At 32.2% G+C, this 24543-nt stretch overlaps 2 protein-coding genes across 3 annotated transcripts; both read right to left on the reverse strand.

Moving 5' to 3' along the window:
• Positions 1 to 239: 239 nt before the first annotated feature.
• On the reverse strand, positions 240 to 13809 carry LOC106772187. 2 transcript variants are annotated; one of them, XM_014658409.2, is made up of 22 exons: positions 13152 to 13809; positions 12380 to 12442; positions 10964 to 11063; positions 10722 to 10863; positions 10526 to 10628; positions 10375 to 10437; positions 10222 to 10281; positions 9993 to 10097; positions 9776 to 9886; positions 8659 to 8700; positions 8404 to 8511; positions 8147 to 8331; positions 6406 to 6695; positions 6199 to 6314; positions 6020 to 6062; positions 5844 to 5935; positions 4347 to 4395; positions 3374 to 3444; positions 3118 to 3237; positions 2073 to 2173; positions 1239 to 1287; positions 240 to 662 (listed from the first exon to the last, which is right to left on the reverse strand). In XM_014658409.2, the coding sequence occupies exons 1-22, from the start codon at positions 13320 to 13322 to the stop codon at positions 618 to 620; spliced, it is 2229 nt and encodes a 742-aa protein (XP_014513895.1). In that variant the 5' UTR covers positions 13323 to 13809; the 3' UTR covers positions 240 to 617. The 2 variants fall into 2 exon arrangements, with proteins under 2 accessions (XP_014513895.1, XP_014513892.1); XM_014658406.2 differs by having other exon boundaries at positions 6199 to 6320; positions 13152 to 13807.
• A 6103-nt stretch (positions 13810 to 19912) lies between these two features.
• LOC106771084 (eukaryotic translation initiation factor 6-2-like) lies at positions 19913 to 23845 on the reverse strand. Its single transcript, XM_014656984.2, has 8 exons — positions 23726 to 23845; positions 23189 to 23247; positions 22977 to 23073; positions 22764 to 22849; positions 22360 to 22404; positions 21467 to 21597; positions 20446 to 20556; positions 19913 to 20367 (listed from the first exon to the last, which is right to left on the reverse strand). Exons 2-8 carry the CDS (start codon positions 23196 to 23198, stop codon positions 20110 to 20112), a joined length of 738 nt encoding a protein of 245 aa, XP_014512470.1. The 5' UTR covers positions 23199 to 23247; positions 23726 to 23845; the 3' UTR covers positions 19913 to 20109.
• Between the last annotated feature and the right edge of the window lie 698 nt (positions 23846 to 24543).

The raw sequence follows: 24543 nt of genomic DNA on the forward strand, positions 1-24543 counted from the left end.
AAACATTTATCTGTATAAATGATTTTCAGAATTGAAAATAATTTTTTGCTTTCTGGTTATGGGATCCATAAGTCACTTTCTATATACTCGTTATCATCGTGTTTCTTTGCAAAAACCCCAAACACAAGTTGTTCCTAGAATCATCGTCAAGACACGAAAACACGCTTGTGCTCTTCCGGCTGCATCTCAGCTCTTGCAAAAGTTATATTTCTTTATTTAAAAAATACACGACAATGATGTAGGAGACATGTTTCACTAAATTAAAATGGCAACTATGTCATTTTCTCTGAACCATTTTAGTTGATGAAAGTGGGGGTACATAGCATGTGGATGCAGGCACGCTGTACCCGGGCCCACGCAAAGACATGCACAAAATGGTAAGAGCAGCATGCAGTAAAACAATGGACTTACATGGCAAATAGCAGAGCTAAAAAAGAATTGCTAAATATTGAACAAAAGAAAAAATGATTGTATAAATTCACAATTACAGCTCAAGCTAATTCTGCCCTGTTATAGAATATGAAAAGGAGCAAAACTTTAGGTAGCACACAAAACACAACTCCCGATACCCATCTCTGTCCGCGGAGTTTTTCTGCCAAGCGCCTCATCTTCCCCTTTCAGAAGAATAATCCCTTTTTCTTTACTCTCCTTTTCTCTCCAGGCTGCACAAGAGAAAAATAAGAACAAACCTTCAATATATATACTCTTCCATGCTAACTCAATATTATACTCCATAAACAAAACCAAAAACACCAATAAACCAAACAGATGAAGTCACATTCTTTCTGGCTTTCCAATAAAACTCTCGGAATTGAAGCAATAAGTCAGAATCATAACCTTATAAAGCTCAGTCCACTTCAAATCCAAGGAACTAAAGGAATCTATTCACACAATCCTATATACCATCTAAGCAGGGAACATATATATCAATGCTATTTATTTATAGTTTCTACATAAGAAGCAATAGAGTTAATCGTTAACAATAATGACTGACTAAATTCTACAAAATTTCCTATGTTGGAAAAATGATGCTCTCTAACCTCTCTCATTACTATTATTTTTTTGTTTTACCAACAAACGTAGCAAGGCGCATGCCAAGTCAAACAAGAAAAAAAAAATTATAAGTGTTGATCAATGACATGTCAAACAAACTTAAGGCGAAATGGAAATATTCTAGCATATAAACTTCGGCATTTTTATTAATCAGTAAATAAATTCAGGAGAAAATTTATATATACCCTCCTCAGGATGAATAATCTCAAAGTGAGCACAATAGTGTCTCTTGCACTGCAAAAAGAATAAACATAAATACTATTAAAAGCAGAAGACAAAACAGAAAAAAATTCAGAAATAAACAAATCACACGAGATTACAAACTGCAATTTGCAACAATTTAAAACTTGACGTAGGACACTTCTCTTGATTAAAAAGGTAATTGCTATTGCTTACAGACAAGAAAAATTATTCCAATTTCCAAGTGCATTTTAAACAAAGTAAAATTAACATATTACAAGTTTATTCACATTCTCGTTTTCTTTCTCCATAATAATCTTACACAATTGAGGTTGCACAAAGTTGAGAGTGGGGAGTAGCGGTATTTAAAAAAGGAATAAAAATTTTCAAATATATTATGGAGAATATCTTGACCGTTTTTTTAACAGAAAAAAAATCATGTCATCCTCGGAAAAAAATGTATCTGCATTTGTCATCCAAAACGGACAGAAGTAAGAACTAGAATTATTTTCTCAGAATTGCAACGAACTTCTGGTGATAAATTACAAAAATTAAAGGAGTATATTATCACAGAAGAAAATCAATAAAATTTTGCTCGAGGCCAGTATTAAATTTAAAGAATGATGCAGAAGTAACCACAAACAGGCACAAAAATCATGTTTGGCTACTGACATGAAGTCTCGTTTATCAAACATCAAGGACGCAAAAGGCCTATGGCTATTTTCTATCCAAGAGACTGTTCAGAGAGAGAACGGAGATCGGACTTTCTGGTGTCTTCAAAAGGGTTCAAAACTTTGAAGTTTTAGGTTAGGATTCAAAACATCAGTGAGAATACTTACCCACTGATCTCTGTGGAGTTGTTTTCTGCTTTTAAAAGGTGTTCAGAACCACTGGAACCAATAATAATGAATTCTGATGCGTGTCCATATGGAATCACAACCTACAGAAGAAAATGAAGAAAGGATATATAAAACTCAAGATCATTAAACATATAATATATCTAAACAGTTTAATCCTTTTTCAACAATTAAAAAAATTTGTCCTCAAGAAATAAACAAGTTTAAAAAATTACTCAATGTCAACTTCACAAACTCTTTTTGGCTTTCTCGATATCTATCAGGTGAGATAACTCCAACCAAAGGTTAGAAAGTTCAACAGACAATCACAAACTTGGCAATATGTACTTCTTAGAATTTGTTTTTTTTTTTATAAATTCACGCTGGGCATCACTGTGCACTTTGGCATCTCGATTATGCAGAGATCCCAAAGCACAACAATCATTTGCCTCCACATGCAAAAACTTATTAATAAATGAAAAAGAAAAATACGAAAAACATGGGGGGAGTACTTAGAATTTAAGTTAACTATTTGAAAAGTTCTACTATTGAGAAGTAAAGCTCGGTACATGAATGATCATAGGATGAGATAACCCGGTTCACCCAACAAAATCCATAAAGTTGAAAAGACAAAACTTTTGCAATTTAATGCTTCTTACGATTTCTTGTAGTCTCTAATCTCAATATAACTATTATTCTAGATAGCCAAATATACTCGGATAAACCTAATTGCCCTGAGGTTAAACACGGTGTGTTGCTAAATTATCATTTTCAAACATTAGGCCACACTGCAAGCATGTCTCAACAAAGGTTTAGCCTAACTCAATCTTTCAAAATCAATGTGTTATTAGGATTGTCCTTCATTTACATAATCTTTTCAGAATCTATTTCTAGCCATGTGAGACTTGAGTTCCATTTTTTCACGACAGTAAACAATAAATTTCGTTTAAAAAGAGAAAGGGATTACAAATGAATTATACTTCGTTTCCCAAATAATAAACTAGCTCAATATCCAAACATAATATCAAAAACGAATAAACCATCATACTTGGGTGGACGGTGAAAATTTTTCTGTGATAGCAACTCCATTTGGTCCACTGCCTTTGATACTGTAACCTTCCCTCTTAATGGCCAATGTGGCTGGTTCCCATATACCAAGATACCCAGTCTGAAATATCAACCGAAAAATATTTACAAAACTGTTAGGAGTTCTTAATAAACAAAACTAATAGGTAAAATAATATTTTGACATTAACATTTGAAGGAAAACCATAGCAATATGAAAACTACTTTCATTGAATTACCGAATGAGAAACTCTATATGAAGCATGTCCACTATAAAAAGCCTTTTCTATGTGGTTCTGCATTTCAGGATCTGAAAACAAATGCAAAAGGAGAATAACTCAATAAACTATTTTACGACTGGTCAAAATTTGCAGTCCAATTAGGAAGATAAGCAGGGAGACAAAAGAAAAGAAATAACACTATTCAAATCAAGGCATGTAAGACACATCCAAAGCAGACAGGTCGGTTAAGACTAAATTGTTTTTAACTTTTCTCATGGGACAATATTTATCCTCCTTGCTTCTAATCTGTTATTCAATAAAGTCTTCTATTAGGTTGCTGTTATTTGAAGTTTTGAACTAGAAATTTGTGGTGTTTTAATTTGATTTTATTGTTATTTGAATTTCTAGTCATGATATTATTATTATTAATTACAATTGTCTTTCATTAATTTTGCATTACAATTATATTTTTGGATTTTTTAAATCATTTCTATGTATTGTAACTTTCAAAATTATCTATATGTATTATTTTTTTACATTATTTATATATGCATATATTGTATTTCTTTTGGCTACGATGCATAAACCTTTATGGCTTCCAATATATTTTCATTGAGGATTTTTAGGTCCCTGGTATTTTCCGATATTGGATAACACTGATCCAGAAATGGGAAAAGGTTACAATCCTTTCCTACCCTTCCTTCTCTCTTGAACCCTTCTCCTTGCCTCCTGACTATAGAACATACCATAAATATAACAATTTCATTCTCAATAGTAACAACAACCATCATGTCCTTTTATATATGTTTTTCATTTTCTACAACACGTGATGACATGACAAATGACGGGGAGCTTAATCACAAAAAGACTACAGTAAATCACCCTAATGCACAACACTTCCCTATAAAGTAAATCTTTCGAGTTACACAGCAGGAAGCAACAATTGAACATCAGATATCAAGACACATACTATTATGATACACATACTCACCACAAATGATCTTTTTGCTATCATTGGCAAAAACCTTTACAGGTTCTCCCTACAATCACAAAAAATGCACAAGATTCAGTATAATAAACGGCTAGACAACTATTAGCCAAAAACGAAATGCTGTCTAACTCAATTGACAAAATACACATCCATGAAATCGTGATTTAGCTTCCCACATCAGAAGTTATTTGTTAAGCATTATTAGAGTATGAAATTACTTATTCTGTACCATGTTAGACGGACAGAACAGGTGAGAAACATTTAATAAACTGGATGGTATTCATTTCACTAGTATTGGAGAAAGAAAAAAAAAGAAATTGGACAAAATTGATCCATGAGCTGTAATTCAGAACAAAGGCTATGGCAGCAAAGAAGTCCAATTACACATGATAAACTCAGTACAAACCCTCTCCTAATAGAATTTCTTCTTTCGGCCCATTAAGCCCACATATGCACAACATCCCGATCGCATTGATTAAGAAGTGAACTTTAAACCTAATTCAATCCTACAAAACCGGCTTATAAGGTGAGATTTGAACTCACTTATATATTCTAAATTGGTCTTATTCTAGTCGATGCAGGACGGACTTTCAACGCACCCCTCACACTAAGGTATATACATCTCGTATATGGAACTACTTTATTGGATGGTCCAATAGTGACTCAATAGCGGATGGAACAATATCTCCAACAAACAACAAATCTCACTAGGATATGTTCTAACCTAGTTTTGATATCATATTAAGAAGTGGACTTTAAGTCAAACTCAACCCTACAAAACCGGTTTGTAAGATGAGGTTTACACCCACTTATATACTTTAAATTGGCCTTTTTTTCTATTCGATGTGTTTCCAACAGCATCTAGAGTTAGTTTCCCCCTTTTATTATCTCACCTTACATATATTCTCTTAAGACTAAAGAAATTTGTATGCTCTTAAATATAAATATAGTACAAATGTTCAAGGTGCTTTATGTGGACTTCTCATGCTCAAATACAGAGAAAATTTAAATGAATAAACATATGACAATCTCGCTTATCAGACTTTGATGTCTCTTTATGCCAGATTGTCATGGACCACACTGCCAAGACAGTGAGTCGGGGGTATTATCAAGACAAATTCTCTCGGAAAGACAGATAGTGATTAGATAACTCCTTTAGCAATCTGGTGAACTCCGAACAAAGGGAATTGGAGAGACAAGGAAATTGATGTGGTTTGACTCTGACCTATACTGACTGACCCAATGTGCAAAGTGAAAGCTGGAAATTCACCAAGATTAACAAAGATTACAAAGAGTAGCCACTCAAACCCCAATCCCAATATACCCAAATCAACAGTATGATCAATTAAAATTACAAATAGTAGTCACTTATTGCCACTACTTGAAATTCTTAATTCATTGTTGGGTGGCCCAGATGGCTTTCCACATTATATCGGCTTCCTTTTTCTTTTGCATACACGTGTAAGATTTCTATTACATTAGCACGAAAAAAAGTACCTTGCGCTTCCTGTTATCCAGGGGTTGGACTTCAATGGCAAGCAATGTATCAACATCATCAGCATTGACAAGATAGGCAGGTTGCTTCGCCCCTATATATTAAACAAATCATGACTGAGTTCATCACATACCAGAAGAAAAGGAGAAGATAATCCTATGCAGAAGTATAACAATACCGTCAATATAATTAAAGGAACCATCTTGCAAATGCCGAATCCACTGGTAGTCCAACATTGACACAAGGTAACATCAATTGTCAAATGCTTAGAATAGATATCAAACATTATAATGGAAAAACCTTTAAGAAAACAAAGAAGAAGAAACAAGATCCAAATTATAAAAAAATAAAATGCACCTCAAAATTACAACTTGTAGTGCCATTGATGGAGTATCCACATGCCTGAAGTTCCCTTCCAGGAAAGGCTTCGCCTGAAATTTGAAGTCCCTCTATAGCAGGCAGTGGATCTTCATCTGCAGCTGGAGCATAATTTATTTTAACTTTGAATAGCCAACAGCAAGGCTATGAATGTATAGTAAAGCTTAAAAGGCAACTAGCTCTTACCCTCAGAAAAAGAAGAAGAAGGTTCTTCAAGAACTGGTGGTAAATAAGGAGAATATGAAGAACCGGGATCATCAACAGTGGTTGTATAAGGAGTGTTGCCAGAACTCCAATTAGCAGGTGTTTCTCTCTCACTATGAGTTCCATCTCCATCAGGATCATCAACTTCAGTGTTGCTCACAGGATCACGAAATGTGACCTGTTTGTTAGTCATTTCCTCTCCATACTGTGCAGGATGGGTATCACCCTGAGTAACCACCAGGTGGGTGGGTGCATCATGGGCCGATAAATTCCTGTGAAATGAAATGACCAATATAATTGAGCAAAGATGTCATTTTCCAACAGCCCAAAGAATGTCTAATTTTATCAAGCTGTTTTCATTACTAGTTGAATATCAAAACGCACACCTGCTGGTAACTTAGTTCAACTTAAGGAAATTATGAAACAAAAAAGATAGATAAACAGAAAGTGAGAAATCATATAAATCAGCATTTATTATTTTATTAAAAGACTCACTAACAAATTAAAGCCCTTCTCAAATTGTAAGACAAACCAAGGGAGAATTTCTATTTTAATAACAAAATTTAATAACAAGCTCTGAGAGACCACATGAATTCTAGGTGATATGAAACAAGTCAAGCTAGATGACCATCTTTTCTCAACCAAGCAAAAATTCATTTTATCTATATTGGAACACCTGGGCAATCAGAAGAATATCTCATAAGGCACCCATTGCTAACTAAGCAACCTGGTCTTGAATAAATTTTCTACAACAGGCAACAGAGATAATCGATAATAAGAACTGAGCTACCAAACATGTAACACTTAAGAACAATTTCTATACAAGCCTACATGTAAGACTTCAAAAAAGAATTGTCAATGGCAACTTGAAACCTAGATATCAAAGTCAATCATACCACGATCTACAGTTAGAAAATACCATAGTATGTACCACTAGCAATTTCCAACATCACAGAGGACAATAATTGAATTTCCTACTTTATAGTTTATAACTGACAGGACAGCTAAATGCACACATCAATCACTGTTCCAATGGCAGCTACATATCATAAAAAAAAAAAAAAATCATTCAAAACCTCAATAATTGAATACTTGTCTTGGATTAGGTCAGGCCTCATAGACCACAAAACTAGCTCATTAGGTGAGAATTGTCTCAACAAGCTCTACTTCGGCAATATTTATATTCTTTAGTAGATGTGTATCCCCTTACACCTGAAGATTGAATATCTACCACAAGGAAATTTAGAACTTTTTTCTAGTGCACTGGGAAAACCATGAGGCCAAGTAGCAATTTGGACAGGTAATGGTGACCCAAGATCACATCCATGCTAAGCTCTAATAGCATCTTACATTTGAGTCGGCCCAACATAAAATCCTAAAAACTAGTTCACAGGGTATGGATTGTCCAAGCCTTTATAAGCTCTACTTTGGCAATATATACGGTCAGTGTGAGATCCTAACAATCTACAAACCACAGGTTTTTTTTCTAAGACTGTTATTTCAAGAACAATAGAAAATATAATCAACCTTTACATTTGCTGATAATGACAGTAATATCATTGGTTTATATTTGCCCTAGAAAGAATAGTCTACCCACATCAACTTCAGTTAAATGGAACAAAACAATTTCATGCATCAGGACCACTTTAACAAAGATTCCATGAAAACAGAACCCACCAATACATTCAGTTCACAGTAGCAGTCTCCATTTGATCAGGCTCACCTGCTTGCAAGAGGTGAATATCTCCCCAAATCATCAGCATCAACACTTGTTGCCACACCACCACTGAAGCCATTCTGGTGGCGACCCAATAGATCCCAATCAGTGCCTGCCTGAGCATCAACAGAGACCTGAGGCTTTGCTTGAGAATACATATGCTGGGGTACCAGTTCGAGGCTGTTTTTATTCTGATAAAAAATGCTATTATTTAGAATTTTATCATGTAAAAGAAATGGGAAAAATGTTACACAATAACATACAGAATTTGCCAAAGGTGCACCAATCGAGTGTGATTGTGTGGCAACATTAGCATGGTTTGTATCCGAACGCCAAGGTGTCAATTGATACTGCGACTCCTTTAGCTTTGACTGTAAGAGACAAAATATAACTAATAAAATAAATTCCTCTAGCAAAAAGGGAAAGTAAACAATTCAAAATTTCAGCAGCATCTACAGCCTACCGAACCATAAAAGTGCCTACAGGAATAGAACACACTCAAGTTCTGCCCGACATACCTCTGTTAGAAGAAGTTTTTCCTGCAAATGTTTAAACAAAACCTGCAAAAAAGTGGACAAAGAGACAACACTTTCAGTAATCACCACATGACCATTTATACAGAGATCTAAAAGACTTTTCCATGTAAGATATCAAACAATGCTTGAGAAAACGGAAGTGCACAACTTAACTTTCATGCTCCCACCACAGATAATGGAAGCTTAAACAAAAGCAGCAGCAGTAACCTTACACAACTATAAGATCAACAATATAAATCACACATCATTGTAAAAATCAAATTCTTAAAATATCACTTGGAATTTGAGCTTAAGACATAACACATACACAGCACCAGCTTATAGAGCAAAATAGAAAACAACCAACGGCAGAGGGCAGAGTAATGGAGCAAAGCAGCCCAATCCATTAACATGCATATATGTTGGAGAAACCCCAAAAGAAGAGGCCATAAGATTGCCGACCATATCAGAGGCATCACTGATACATATATAACTAAGGTAGATTGAAACCAAAATTTCATGTTTTTTATTTTGCAAGCCTATATGCCATTTTTCAATAGCAACATGTAAGAGAAAACCCGGAAAAAGGGCATAAACTTGTATAGCATATTAGTGGTATATCTCAAACTGCCGCAGTTAAATGTGGATTGAAATCATTATTTCAAGGACTTTATTTCATTTGGAAATAAATATGCATTTCATCTTATGCTTTCTGAATTAAGTATCAATGTATTCCACATCCTTCCATTCTAATTCCATGTTATTGACCACCTATTGCATTGTATTAAGAGAATATCTGGTCCTCGAGTCTTGAAATATTCTGTTTCTGTAATTCAATACGTTTTTCTCAATTCGTATGTAATTCAATTGATAAAAAACACAGCCCAGCATAAAATTTATATAAAATGAGGAAAAGAAAAGTCAGATTCATGAATATCTCTGACTACCCTCCACTAGTCTTTTTTCAACATAGTAAAGCTACAAGGGTTTTTCTTCTAGGCGGTATAAGAAAGAGATAGACTTAAATACATTCAAGCGTAATATTTGTAGATTATACTGTTAAGTTTTATACAAGGATAGAAGCATCACTTAATTTTAAAGGAAACATATCAAAGCTGACCTTGACATTGCTAACAATGGATTGTGCATCAGGAACAGGTGGCTGCAGAGAGTATTCTGCAAGAAGTGGAAGCAAAGACGATACAAATGTTGATCTTTCTTGTTGTGCATCCTGGCAAGAAAAAGATAATGCAAAAACTGAGTGTGAAACACAACAGTAGACTATTGAAAATACTTATAGAAACCATCCAAACGAGGAAACAGGTAGGAAAAGTAACCTGCAATGCATATGTAAGACGTATATTTTCTTCAATAATGTCTTGTCGATATGACAAAGCTTTTGATGCAGCGTCTACAAGGTCCTGTTGCTGTTGATCAAAGGCCTGGCAGCAATATTACAAATTATTCATTTGAGCATATGCTCAATCAGATATAAGGAAAGATCAAAAGGTAAAGAACGAAGATGCTTAAGAAATTTCATATCCGCCAACAAAATTTCATGCATACCAGACGCATATATGCAATGCGTTTTTCCAAGAGATATTTTTCATTGCGTATTTGTGCTTCCTAAAAACATGGACAGATTATAAGTCATTAAAAAAAGGCAAAATATTCTCTAAAGACACGCATAACAGCTTAACTAATATGTACACCTTTTACCTTTACAGAATAATCTGCCAGATGTTTCCTTAATAGGATGATCTCTTCTTCATGTTCCTGAATCTTAATAGCCAGATCATAAATAAATACACACGACTCCAGAAATATTGAGCAATTATTAAATATGAAATTTGAGAACTGAAGGTAGTACCTGCTTCAATAAGCTATTATTTTTATTATTTGCTTCAGCAACAGGCATCAAACCATGCTGAGGTGAATTAAATCTAGGATCATGATCTCTTTCCAGTAGATGCCTATGGCAAATACAGGATTCTAAAATTACACAACCCTTCTTCAACACTACTTATAAATAGAATAAATAAGACATCACAGTTGATATCACATACCTGCTTGGAGAGACTGACCTTGTAGATGGTGAAGACAACTGAGAGTAGCCTATATTATCCGGAGGCAACTGGTCATTTGGCTGCACTCTCAATGTTCCATTTATTTGATTGCTATCAGAATGGTCACCCGTATTGCCTCTGGCTGCATCCATTTGAAATTTGTTATTGATGGACAGTTAGTATACTGGTAGATCAGCTAGAAAATAGCCCCCTGTAAACATTCAGCTGATATACTCAAATACCTATAGAAGGACCTGATTGATGAGCTTCATAAGATCTGTGATCCCTATCCTTCCATGGAGCAACCAAATCTGAATTTTGCTCCACTGATTCTTTTTTCCTCTGCCAACAAAGCATAAATTGCACAGAGAGATTTTAGTAGTTTTTAATTACTTCTCTCAAATAATATTTCATATTTTATTAAAAATAATGTTACATTTTCAAGAGTCGTAGAACAGGAAAAGAGAATAAAACGCTTATGAAACTGAATGGAGGATAAAGTTTTAAAATCTAAGTACATGGAAAAACATTGCTTTATGGAGTAGACATCTTGATTTTGCAGATGAAGCACATAATACAATTCTTGGATTTGCTTCATGACATTAATGTATGTGCATGGACTTTAGCACTTCTTCAAGTGCAAGAACTATTCCCACATGGTATCAGTTTATGCCCCTCGTTCATTGTTGCATTCTAGGTGTACAACAGTAATCATCTGAAGTCCCCACAGGCTGCGAAAATCATCACTGCCCTTCTTGGGTCCAGCTTAGGAGTGATAAGGATTTTGATGGTCATGCCACAAATAAGATTCAAGTTGGGTGGATTAAATGTGAAAAGCGTCATAGATTATAGGTAATCGGTAGTCAAAAACCACCTTTCAAAGGAAAATTCTACCAAAGAGCTATAAGACCAAAAATGGCGATGCTCTGACATGGAGAATTTTGAGCAGTGAAGCACTAACAAAAGTAAAAAAGAAAATAAATGTAGCATAAAAAGGAGGTCAATGTGGATCCATGGATGATGGATGAGTGGACAAACATGAAAAGATAAGAGTGGAAACCGCTGTATCCTAGAGAATATTACAACTTTCTCTTAGTTAGGATAAGCCTATTATTAAGATAACAAGGTGTTTAACTAATAATATATTTTTCTGCTTTCAAATTACTTCTGCTTTTTGAACTGCTTGCCCAAAAAATTAGAATGGAATCGCAGTATATGTTGAGGGATTGGGAAGCTTCACACCATTTATGTTCATCTCTTTTTTCCTCCTTTTTATGTCTTCTTTCTACATTAAGAATGACCACCTATCATCCAAACTCCTTGTAATTATCTTCTTTGAGTTAATGAAAACAAAATAATCTAAAACACTCACATTACGTATACAATCTTGGACAAATATAAGTAGTCCATCATTATCCGATAATCTAGAGATTGGACATTTGAAAACCAAATAGTGTCCTCATTTCAGCTAAAAATTGTTCCAATTAGTAACTCCAACCCAAGCAAAACGGAATTAAGATTCAAAAAAGCATGGAGACAAAAAACAAATAGTACACAACCAAGCAATCAAATGCAAACAAGAAGAAAGTCTGTATTGCAACAAGCAGGATAAACATTCAATAAATGAAGCAGATGCCATCACAGAATACAGAACTTACATATTTTTCTAATTCCTTAACTTTACTCAGAAGTTCAGACTTAAGCCGGTCATTCTCTTCTACCTGTCAAAAGATACGTGTTGCACCATTAATATCTTATTTAACATGGTATGATATGAAAGAAGCCACCATTTCATTGAACCACAGTGACCTAAAATAAAAAACTGCAAGGGATAGCACTCTCCTTTTAAGGGCATAACAGAAGTTGAAACCCCATTGGAGATAGCAATCAAGGCAGAAGAGGGGAAGGGAGAAAGAATCAAGAGGCACGACACATCATCTTATTATTAAATACAAGCAAGTTTTTGAAAAACGGCTTATGAATGCAATTTCAGCAACATCGAAATTGTTTTTTGGATGTCCACGACAGCAACACAAGCCACCACACTTGTGGCAGCATCGACCATATTTGTGTCTGCATAGACTGAATTTGTCTGTAATTTTCCACAGCATCGAGGACTGAGACTACAATTTAAAACCTTGATTACCAGTCAAACTCTATCCCTACTTATAAGGGTTCCTAATGTCTTGTAGACCCAAGTTCAACCTTTGGCTTTTCAATACCTAAAGGATAGTCAGTTATAAAAACTGCAATCAAGCACCACAGCACATAAACGCAAAGACACAATTAAATAAGCACAATCAAAACATTGAAATTTGAATTGGACCGCATGGCAATACACATTAATGATAAAACCTCGTACGAAAATAATGAACAAGCGCCACCCAATGAATCACACTTTTAACGAAGAACGTGTGGAAACCAGAGTACCTGTTGCTTTATAGTTGCCTCGGCAGCTTCAACAGCCTTCATGACCTGATACAAGTTATCATTGTTGTTAGAAGAGACGTTAGATTGATCATGAACTTGTTGGTGACCGTGCTGGTTAACACTCAAGCCGGAGAATTTCTCGGCTAATTTCCCATCGTGACCATTCTCCATCCCCTTCTCCAATCACCCCCAAAAAAAAATAAAAACTCTCTGGTAATCACACTCCCAAAACAATCACCAAAATCCACGAACCTACAGGCCAGTCTAGGGTTACTTCAAATCATAATCTGCATGAAGCACTGTCTACTGAACCTGGAAACACTTCCACAGCTGCACCTCCTCTTTCGTGATAAAGAGACGAAACAGAGAAAAACTATTGGCAGCTATCCAGAAGCGATTCCAGCCCTGGCAAACGGCAAAGAAATTGAAATTTGCGCAGCATGAGAAAGCAATCGCGTAACCAGAAATCGAGAGCGAGAATACTGGGAATCGAGGTGAGGAAATCGAGTTGGGAATGAAAGAAGGGTTTCAATTGGAAAGGAAGAATGAATGGGAGACTTTGAAACCCTAAAAGAAGTGAAACAGAGCAAAAATAAAAACACAAAAAAACAAAACAAGGATGAGGAAATGAAGACGAGAGTGGTGAATGTGATGGTTATGAATGAATACTTTGGTGTGGTCAAGGGCGCGTGGTGGGTCTTCGCTCGTAGGATTCATTCATAGGATCTTAGGATTGCTTTCCAAATTATAATTAGTTTCGGTTTAACCAATTGCTTCACTTCGCCCTCTCCTCTCTTCACAATATAATAAAACTTTCATTAAAACAATATTAAAAAATAATAAATTAATTAATTAATTAAATTAAATTAATAAATAAATAAATAAATAAATCTCTTCCACCCATCCTTATGTGTTCTTCTCTCTCTTGTTATCACATTCCTCTCAATGATTTTTTTTCTCAGATTAATGAGATGGAAATTATCATCACACTTCCTTTGGAGTGAAGTATAATTCACGACTTCACTTCTATCTCCTCTTTTTATTTATTTGAATGGTTCCACTCTTTTTTTTTCTTGCGGTGATCTTCTTGCCTTTTGCTTTTCATACTTCTTTGTGCGTGTGTTTCGGTAGGCAAACCAATATTTGTATGTCTTTTTTCAATTATAAACTATAGTTTATTCATGGTGTATGCATGTGTATTGTATGAGACTTTTAAGATTGGGAAATAGAATATTTCTTTGTATCCACTGTAATTTTGGCTTGTTTCACCGTATGTGTAACCTCTGTATGAAGATCTTGTTGTCTTTTTCTTTGAAAACCTATCTATAAACACCACCTCTGCCGACTTCAATAACCTCAAACTTCATTAGGTTAATGATATCTTTCTTGTCAATGGCAATCTCACCCGTAATTATTCTTAGATTCTTGCATTTACCTTGCCATGATAACTCTATCCAATCATTAACTTTGTAAAAACAATGTGTTTTTCTTCCAAAAAAGGTGTTTGACAGGTGGTTTTTATGGTTGAATAGGAAAACATATTATTTAATGGTACACACAGACATCAATCAATAACATATTAGGTTAGATTACACAAACATCAATAATATTTGAGTTCAACTAAATAAAAGATTAACACTTTTTATCAAAAACTTTAAAAAACTTTTTATTTTTATATAGTATTTTATTTTCTCATTTCTATTAAATACGAAATTAAGATTTACACTTAAATTTTCAACCAACCATAATATGTAATATGTAGTCAATGGTGTAATATTAAAACAATGAACGATATATTTTAATTTTATTTTTTATTTATTACTCTAATTCACGTTTAGGATATAATATTAAAATAATGAAAGAAATTGATTGAAAATTTTCATTCTTTAAATCATCACTTGTGATAAATTGAATCGTTTTTCCGCTAGTTTGGTGGAAAAATTGAAAACATGATTGTTTTTATTGTTTTTTATTTAAATATTATTTGGTGGACTTTTTCTATAACATGTTTAATTATGTTAATACCCAGCACTTAACTTTATAAATAGAATTGAAAAGAATATTTCCTCAATGTTAAGGATTAATGAAGTGATTAGTAAAATGATTAATTGTAAAATTGAATAAACTACTTTAAGATCCATATAGTAAAATGTGATAGAAAGTAATTTTAATATAGGTTTAATTTTTCCTAGTTTTGCTGCAGTGTATCAAATTACTTTCATTTTTTTATTGTGTTTTAATAGTTATATTTTCACTCACACTTTTTTTTTTTTGGATTCTTTATTATTATTGATTACAATTAATCGTGATACCTACACAGTTAATTATTAAATATAAGACAATTCTCAACACTTTTTCGAACAACAATAATTTATTACTAAAACATTTTTGCGCTTTTTCATACTCATATAATTGGATTATTATTTTTTTAATTTATGTCATAAATTTTCTTTGGATTTAATAATTTATTTTATCCAACTATTTTTAAGTTTGTTTCAATATTATATTTTTAATTATGTGCCATTTTGTTTTAAAAAGCAATAGTTTAGTATGTTTTTTTGTCAACATCCTTAAAAAATTAACAATAATGTAAAAATATGCAATGATTTAATATTTTTTGTTAATTATATTTAGAAATTATATTACATTTTATTAGGTTCTTTTTATTCTTATACTAAATATCTTTAAATAGATATATAAAAAAATTAACATCACCTAAAAATATATCAATAATATAATAATTATATATCTTTATATTGGTAATTATATTTTTTCAAAAAGGTAAAACTTTATTAAAAAGAATTGAAAAATAAAAAGACAGTATTGAAAAATTTAAAATTAAAAAGACAGAATATATTTTATATCTTTAATTTATTCTGTATTCTATAAATTTCTTTATTAATATTGTAGCATGTAAGAAAATTAAAACTAATAATTACTGACCTAAATTTTTTACGTGAACACACTCCTAAATAAATGTAGTCGTTGTGAATTTGGCAAATGGTTTTGGAAACAAAATAATATTATAAAAATTTAAATATATAATAATCATCACTGATGCAATAAAAATAGTGCATAAATTAATATAAATGTAATGTAAAAAAAATTAAAATTGTCCTTGGTTTCTTAAATTTTTCAACTCATTAATCATTAAATACAAACTATTAGAAAACGTCATTAATAAAAAAGAAATATATGATAAATAAATTGCACTTAAAAATTGGCCATAGAAAAATATATACAATGCTCAAAATTTCATTTTGTTATTGAAAAGAATTTTCGTATAAAAATATAATTTTTTTCAAACATAATTTTCATACAAGAATATAAGAATTTCCCAAAAAAGAATTTACATACAAAAAATATATAAAAAAAGTCTTAATTTGTTTCCCTACATAATTAATCTGTTTTTTAGATTTTAATATTCATTAGAATTAAACGAGGTATATTATAAAATAAATTGAAAATCCTCCCCATTGCTGTTTCCGTAAACCTACCCGACTTACTTTAACTAGAATGGTCAAAATTGATCATAATCTGTAGACTAATTTGATTCACCACAGGTTCGAACTGAGTTGGAATTAAAAAAATAGTATTTTTTTTCATTTGGATTAAATCTGTGGTGGTCGAGTTGGCCCACCGACTCACCTACCTAATTTTATTTCATTAAAATTTAATTTTAATTTTATAAAAAATATTTATTATTTTTTTTGTTTGAAAAAAATTTAAGTTTTCTATCTTTAAAATTATTTAAATATCGGAGTGAAATTTGTTTAAATTTGAATTATATAAAATTTGTAATTTATTTTATTTGAAAAAATGTAATTAAGTGGTGGGTCGGACCAAGTTCAAATTTTTCTGATTCAAATAAATCGAGTTGGATTGGATCACTAAATGACTAACCAGTAGTGAGTCAGACCGGATCAAACCGAATTGTCCGTTTTCACAACTCTAACTTTAACAACTATATTTTCAATTATTTACTTAGATAAGTCATCTCTTTCTCTTACTGTTTTTTTTTACAGTTTTTTTATAGCTTTTACTTTTATTTTTGTTCACATATTTTACACAATATTTCTCTATACATTATCAAAACAAATCATGTTGAAGATAACACTGATAAAGAAAGAGAGGGTTTACTACGTGCAGAGGAGTAAAGGAGAGAGAAAAAAGAATTAATTGAGATTTAATTGAGATAAATTTTATCATGTAGACCAATTAAACCTTTTAATATATATTGTTTATTATTTTAATACTACGTCAAATGGATATCAACTGTGTTTTGATTAACCATTCATTTTTCTTTCATCTTAGAATTCATTGTCTTGGAATTTAAAGTTGACAGTATGACTTTAAGACTAGTCCAAAAGAACGTTTATCAATATTATTAATTGAATTGTGTTTTTACACCATTTTTACACTTAAAAAGTTTTTTTTTCTCGTGAGAGAAAATAAAAATAATGTAAAATATTTTTTTAAGATTAAATATGTTTTTAATTATAATAAAAAATTGAAATCGATCATTGTTTAGAATTAGTTTGGTTTCCTAATTTTATAAATAATTGTATATTGTCTCTATGACTCAATAACATTAAATTTTCTTTGATAAGTCAGACGAAATTTCATTATAACATCTACTTTATTTACATGTCATTTTACATATTTTGTACATGTGACACGTCTTTCTTCTATTTGAATATGTTATCGTTTTCCCCGTACATGAGATTTTCTTTTCCTTCCATTACCATTACTATTGAAACTTCTTCTATAATGTTTACTCCACTCTTGTTGCACTTTCATACTTTCAATGGATTTTTCCCGTTCATTTTCACCATTTACTCCTATCTTTTTTATTCCTTTTCATAGTTCTTCTTCGTCCATTTTTTCTTTTTTCTTTCTTTTTTTACTTTCAATGGATTTGGTCTCGATGAGGAATTTCGATCTTAATGAGAATAAGTTTGTTGGATTGATTTCGTATGGTTTAAATGAGATGAAATTTGAGCGGTTGGATTTGAATAATAACCACTTCATGAGTGGATTCGTGGAGTGATAATAATCTTTGATGGAGGTAACGAATACACCATTCAATTATTAAAGACCATGCAATGGAAGTAACATTGGATTCTCTTGTTGGATAAATTACCACTAAGGTTAAAGTTATTCAAAATAATCATTTCCACCTTTCCATCATCATTGCACTTTATCCCCAGCCATGGCCCATCACACGGATTATTGTCACTCCACGAATCAACCAAAATCTGAAGATAACCCAACCCTCCAAGAAAATCCAATGGCGCCATCACCTCAAATGCGCAGATAGCCTAGGCTTCGACAAGCAAAAATCATTGCTTTCAAAATCACTTTATCCGCTGCAAAATCAGGGATCGAACCCATGAAGTAGTTATTATTCAAATCCAACCGCTCCAACTTCATCCCATTCAAATCACACGGAATCAACCCAACAAACTCATTCCCATTAAGATCGAAATCCCTCAGCGAGACCAAATCCTTAATGTTCATCGAAATACTCCCACTAAACTTATTCCCGTGAAGCCACTAAACTTATGTCCAATGAGCACCCCAAGTTTTAGCCCCAAATGAAGTAAGTTTCGCTCACGCGAAAGAGTTTTAGTGGCTCAACTTTAGTTGTAGTACATTTTTAGCTCAAGCGAAAATATTTTAGCTTTAAGCAGCGAAAATAATGCAATTAACACCATTAGTTTGTATGTATGAAGATGACTTGATTGACATAAATTTTTTTTATATGTGGACGAAATTAACATTTTTCTAAAATTGGAAAGAATTTAACACACTTCAAACAAACTGAAAAAAAAAAACAATTAAACCTTGTCATTATTAATACGAGATGAATTTCCTGACAGTATGAAACTTCACTTTCTATCTGTGCTAAGACACTAAAAAAAATATACGAGGAATAAAACTTGGTTTTTGGTATGGACTAAAATTTAAACGAGACAATTATAGTCTTTAGTTTATTTTAGAATAATATATTTTTTTTTCGAAATTCAGATTATTTTTGAAAAATAATTTTCTCAAAAAATATCATTCCCAAACTATACTAATTATAAAAAGAAAATATTTAAAGTGTGTGTATGTGTATAAATCCTAGTGAAGATAAAGACACTTTATGCATATAGAGTTGTTATTATGTGAGGTCGAGTCTAATAAATTTGTATTAATCTCGTCTGTATTATAAAGAGGCTACATTTTTTTTTCCACCAAATCATTTTCCCTCACGTATTTTTAAAAATTTAACCATATTAACGAAATTAATTTTAATTTTAATTATAACATTTATATATATATATATATATATATATATATATATATATTAATGCATGTATGTATCTTAAGAAAATGTTTTTTTCTAAATATTTTTATTATAATATTTCTTAAATGTAATTATTTTATAAAAAAAGGCTAATTAATAAATTCCTAGGTTAATTTAATCTAATCTCATTTAAATTGCAAGCTAAACCAATTTGGCCAAAAATAGTCTTGTTGAACTTAAGTCACAATTTTTGATTACCAAACCTATTAAATTAAAAATAGCCTTATTCAACTTAAGTTATGATTTATTTTATTTTATTCTTATAGATTTGATCTTTTTACGACAAAATTGACAAAGTTTACATATAGGTAATTAAAAAAATGATTTGAGATAAAATGTTCTAAAAATTTGTTCACATCAAAACATGATAGCTATCTCTTTAATGAATAGATATTATTTACTAATCATGTAACGTAAAACCACCCCATATATTGCCTGTGATTTATGGACGACAACCACAAAATTGAATTAAAAGAAGACAAACAATTAATGGAAACCACATTTCTTATTGAAATGTGTTCATATCTTAGAAATCAAACTGTTTAGCAGGACAAACTGAGATAAAACTGAAAGATGTTGGCACAAGTGTGAACTAGTGACAAAAATTTAGACATAAGTATCAACCAGTGATTTCCTCATCTCATCGACAATGGCACTAGGTTGAGCTTCTCTCAACTTGAAAACACTCTCAATTACAGAGAGCTCCGTTGCTGTGGTGTCTGAACCACAAAATGCTGTCCAATCATTTACTGTCATGCCAGCAGCTATCACTTCACTACCACGATTCACAGTCCCAGCAACCAAAGGAACCTGAAGAAGGGTCGAAAGTTCATCCAAGTCTTCAATGGAAGTATGAGGGTGGACCTGCACAAAGTGTACTGTTAAAATATACTATACATCTTTTTGGACCAGAATATTCAAGAGGACAAGCCTTGTACTTACCAAACCACCCCTGTTCGAGAATGCACAGTAACTGCCCACAAGAATATTGCCCGCAATAGTCTGCCTGAAAACTTCTACTCCAAGAACATCTGCAATCATCTCCTCAGTTTCCTGAACATAAATTTCACAGTGAATAATAATATAGCAGAGCAAGAAAAAGGACATTTACACAACGGTCACCTTCCCCTATAATTTAAGTCAAAAGTATGTTATCCTGCCTACATTATTTGCAAGTTCTGATAGAGGGTAAAAGTACTTGGATAATATAGAAAATACACAATCCTGAACCTAAATGTTCGTTCATTATAGATGACTTTTAAGATCATACGGATCAGAGTGGTCAAATATCTAGTCTTACCACATGCCAGTAAACTTTTCAATGAAAAATTTATCAATGCTTTTTAAAAACTATTTACAGTTTCCATAAGTTGCTTGTATAACAAAAAATCAGGATTTAGCTTTGGTAAAGTGAGAAAGTTTGTGAAGTTATAATGCAAGGGTGTGTCCATAATTGATTTAAAGTGGTTTAAGTTTACATGATGCCTTCAATTCTCAAGGGAACATTTGTCCTCACTGCTGACTAATATATCTACTGAACAACTACCTTAGTGTATATTAATTTTGCAACAAAATGTAACATGGTATAACAAATTATAATTTATAATTCATCTTGGTAAATTGTCTGTTCTGATAGGTTTGCCCATTCTAGAAGGCATTTGTGCAGAAAGAGTATTGGAATGTCCCACATCACCTGCTTTAGTTCTTCAGGTACCAGTTATATTTCTCTTAGACAACTTTGCTTAACACTAATTGGTTTTAAGATGAAATTTGACACTTACTTTTAGAATATACTTTGCTACATTAGCAAAAATCAAATTCAAACTGATAAATTCAGAATGACAAGCAGTCTGGCCATGTCTTTGTCAGTGCCCTCTTTAACATTCAAATATGATTGTCCAAATCCAATTAGTATAAAAGTGCAGCATATGAAAGAAAAGGCTAATATATAATAAGGCAATACCTTGTCTAGATCAGTATGGGTGAGAGCCACATGGTCATTACATGCTATACAATTTCCAAGTGCGGATAATCTTTCTTCTATACGCTGAACAACAACTTGATCAGGTAGACTATTTCTCAAATGTTGAAGCTCTTCGGCAATAGTGACAGTAAAAAGATCAAGTACCATGTCCACAAGTCAGTACAACATCACAATTAATGCTGAGTTCTATGTCACCAATACAGATGAAACAATGGATACGCCATAAAGGAGGAAAATAATACAAAGATGATTTTTGAACTAGAAGACATTGGAAGAGATAAACCTAGGGTATCCAGAAAGATCCCAATTCCCAAATGCTTACATGCAGCCAAGCAAAAGTTTTCAGACTCAAAGTAGGGTACCCTGTTCAAATTTGGTGACTAAACTAGTACTTTTACGCTGAAGCCACAAAAATGGATATCGTCAGACAAGCAGTTTTTGGTGATCTGTTGCATGAATCATGAATGAATACCTTCTAATTCCCTACCACTTAAAATTGTTTTCATACTGTAGAGAAGAAGAGGAAAAGGTTAAAGAGGATAACATGTATAGCATTTTAAAGTATAGTACAATCAAAAACTCTTCTAAAAAAATTGATAGTCTGATCTTTTTAAAAAAATGAACTTTGAAAACCAAGCATCCATAAGGCTCTGACATGCCAAAATCAAAGACTACAGCATTAACTTTTGGTCATTCTTGTACTAAATTGCCTTTTCTTTCTCCAACTAGTAAGGTATGTACATCTTGTACACAAATGTTTAACCTTTTGTGATGCCAGAAAGTTTTGGTCAGATTAGTTTGACAATGCAGTTTAAAATACACGCTTCAGACTATTATGAATAAAAACAAAAACGCAGAATAAAAAGAAACACCTTGGTCTGTGGTGGTATGGGGCAAGAGAAGGCCATTCTTGTTTCCTGGAAACCAACAAGGTAAGCTAATTAGGTGAAAGGTCTAAATGTAATAGATAAAGAGACAGCTCAGATCCATCAATAAAAATAAATTACAGAGATCCAACTTCTCAAGAAATACTTTTGGTAGGAGAAAAAAATAAGTTAAACGAATCAATTTTTTTCCTGAAGTTAAAAACAATGTATCCACCTCAACTTTTTTAGAAGCTTTCTCATCTAATTTCACAGAACTGAAGATGGAAGAAGTTTTTTTCCTTTCCAAAAGTGTTTATTGAGAAGTTAACCTAAACTGGTTTGTAATCCAAGGCAAGGAGTTATAATCGTTAAGATTTAAGAAACTAAGGAAAAAAAAAAAAAAACTTTACCGACACAAAGGCGACCAACTATTCGGGTGCCACCAATGGAGGTCTTGATCACGGGGATAGCATCTGCTAACTCAGTCTCAAATGCACTATTAAACAACAAATTAGTTTACTCACAGAAAAATGTTTTGGCAATTTCCATCCAATTGAAACCAAGCACAAAGACTTTAAATCTAGGAGGAGCTATATTTTCCGTACTACAAAAAGAATGATAACCTGTAGAAGTTTTCAGAACCTCCAATAGCAACCAAACAATAGGCATTGGTAAGTTTTGAGAAGACTCCAACTTCGCAATTATTCTCAAACTGAAGTCCTGCAGGAAGCACGGTAATAATATAGTATATTATTTAAAGGAGAAAAAAAATCTTAGAAAATGAAGACAAATAAGTATTTCCCAACTGGGAAAATGTAAATATAGCAGCACTTACTAGTTGCCATGACAGAGATGCCAGAAATCAAACTTTGACCCAAGTAATCAACTTAATATCTGCAGCATTAGATATCTAATTACCGAAAAGAAAAGAAAGAAACCCTGATTCATATGAGAACAAAATATAACATTGATAACTAACAATAACAATAAGCACTGAAATGTCAAAGTTGATGATAAGAATCCTGATAGTGAAGGGTTTCAGTTTCAAATGTAAGGAAATAAATTATTAGTACTGTGTCGTAGTAAGCTGCAAAATGCCCCTTTGATTATGCAAGCAACATAAAACACGTGACTGATGCCTACAAGCTACAACTCAAGTAACAAAGTTGTATTGTATGATAGGTAAATGAGCCACATATAAGTATAATGAACACTATCTAATTCTAATCCATTACTAAGCATCAAGCTTCCTACACATACAGGTTCAATCACCTCAACCTCAACCTCAACTTCATTCGCCAACACTAAATCAACAAAAGATAATAACTTTGCACTACAAATTTCCGAAACATGAAAAGGGTATATCGGTTACCTGCAAAGAACTTCAGCGCGGAAGAGAAGAGGTCACCGCAACACTATAATACAGTGTAGGGTGCCGCCGAACGGTATGGAACCGATTTCACGACTCACATGCTTTAAATATATTTTTAATTTATGAATTAACATATTTTAGTTTTTCTATATGTTTTTTTTTATTTCTTTTAGAATTTGAATTATTATTTTTTTTCTCTACCATGTTGATTTTAGTTTCTTGTTTTGATTTTTCAAAATATGAAATTACTATTTCTTTCATTTCAAAATAAATAATATTTATTTTGAGTTTTTTTATTTTATTTTAAAAATTCATATACATGTCTCATATATGCAACCACAGACAGATATTGCTTCAGCTAATAGTTTGACTTTTCCTTTAACATACAAATAGATTATGAATATCATATAATATAATAGCATATAAATGAAAACAATTTTTTTAAGAGATGGAAACTAGTGACTAAAATCAAAATTCATTAAGTAAAAAATATTTAACCTTAAAACTGTTAAAAAATCAAATATAAATAAGTATTGTCAAAAAAAAAAAGGTTCCTTAAAAAACTGAAGGTAACAAATAATCGGTTCCTCATTGAAAATTAAGGATCGGAAAAGACGGGAAAAAAATGAATTATTTAATAATTAATTAAAGTTTGTATATTATTAAAGTTAACAGATATTTATTCCTAATTTCTAACTAATTTATCTTTGTAAGAACGCAAAATATTAAATGTTGTATGTATGTGAATAATTATATTTTATATATTTTATTTAGTGATGATTATGAATTTTTATTTTTTATTACTTTAATAATGATAT

The sequence above is a fragment of the Vigna radiata genome, chromosome 8 (assembly GCF_000741045.1).
Source record: "Vigna radiata var. radiata cultivar VC1973A chromosome 8, Vradiata_ver6, whole genome shotgun sequence".
Taxonomy (NCBI): Eukaryota; Viridiplantae; Streptophyta; class Magnoliopsida; order Fabales; family Fabaceae; genus Vigna; species Vigna radiata.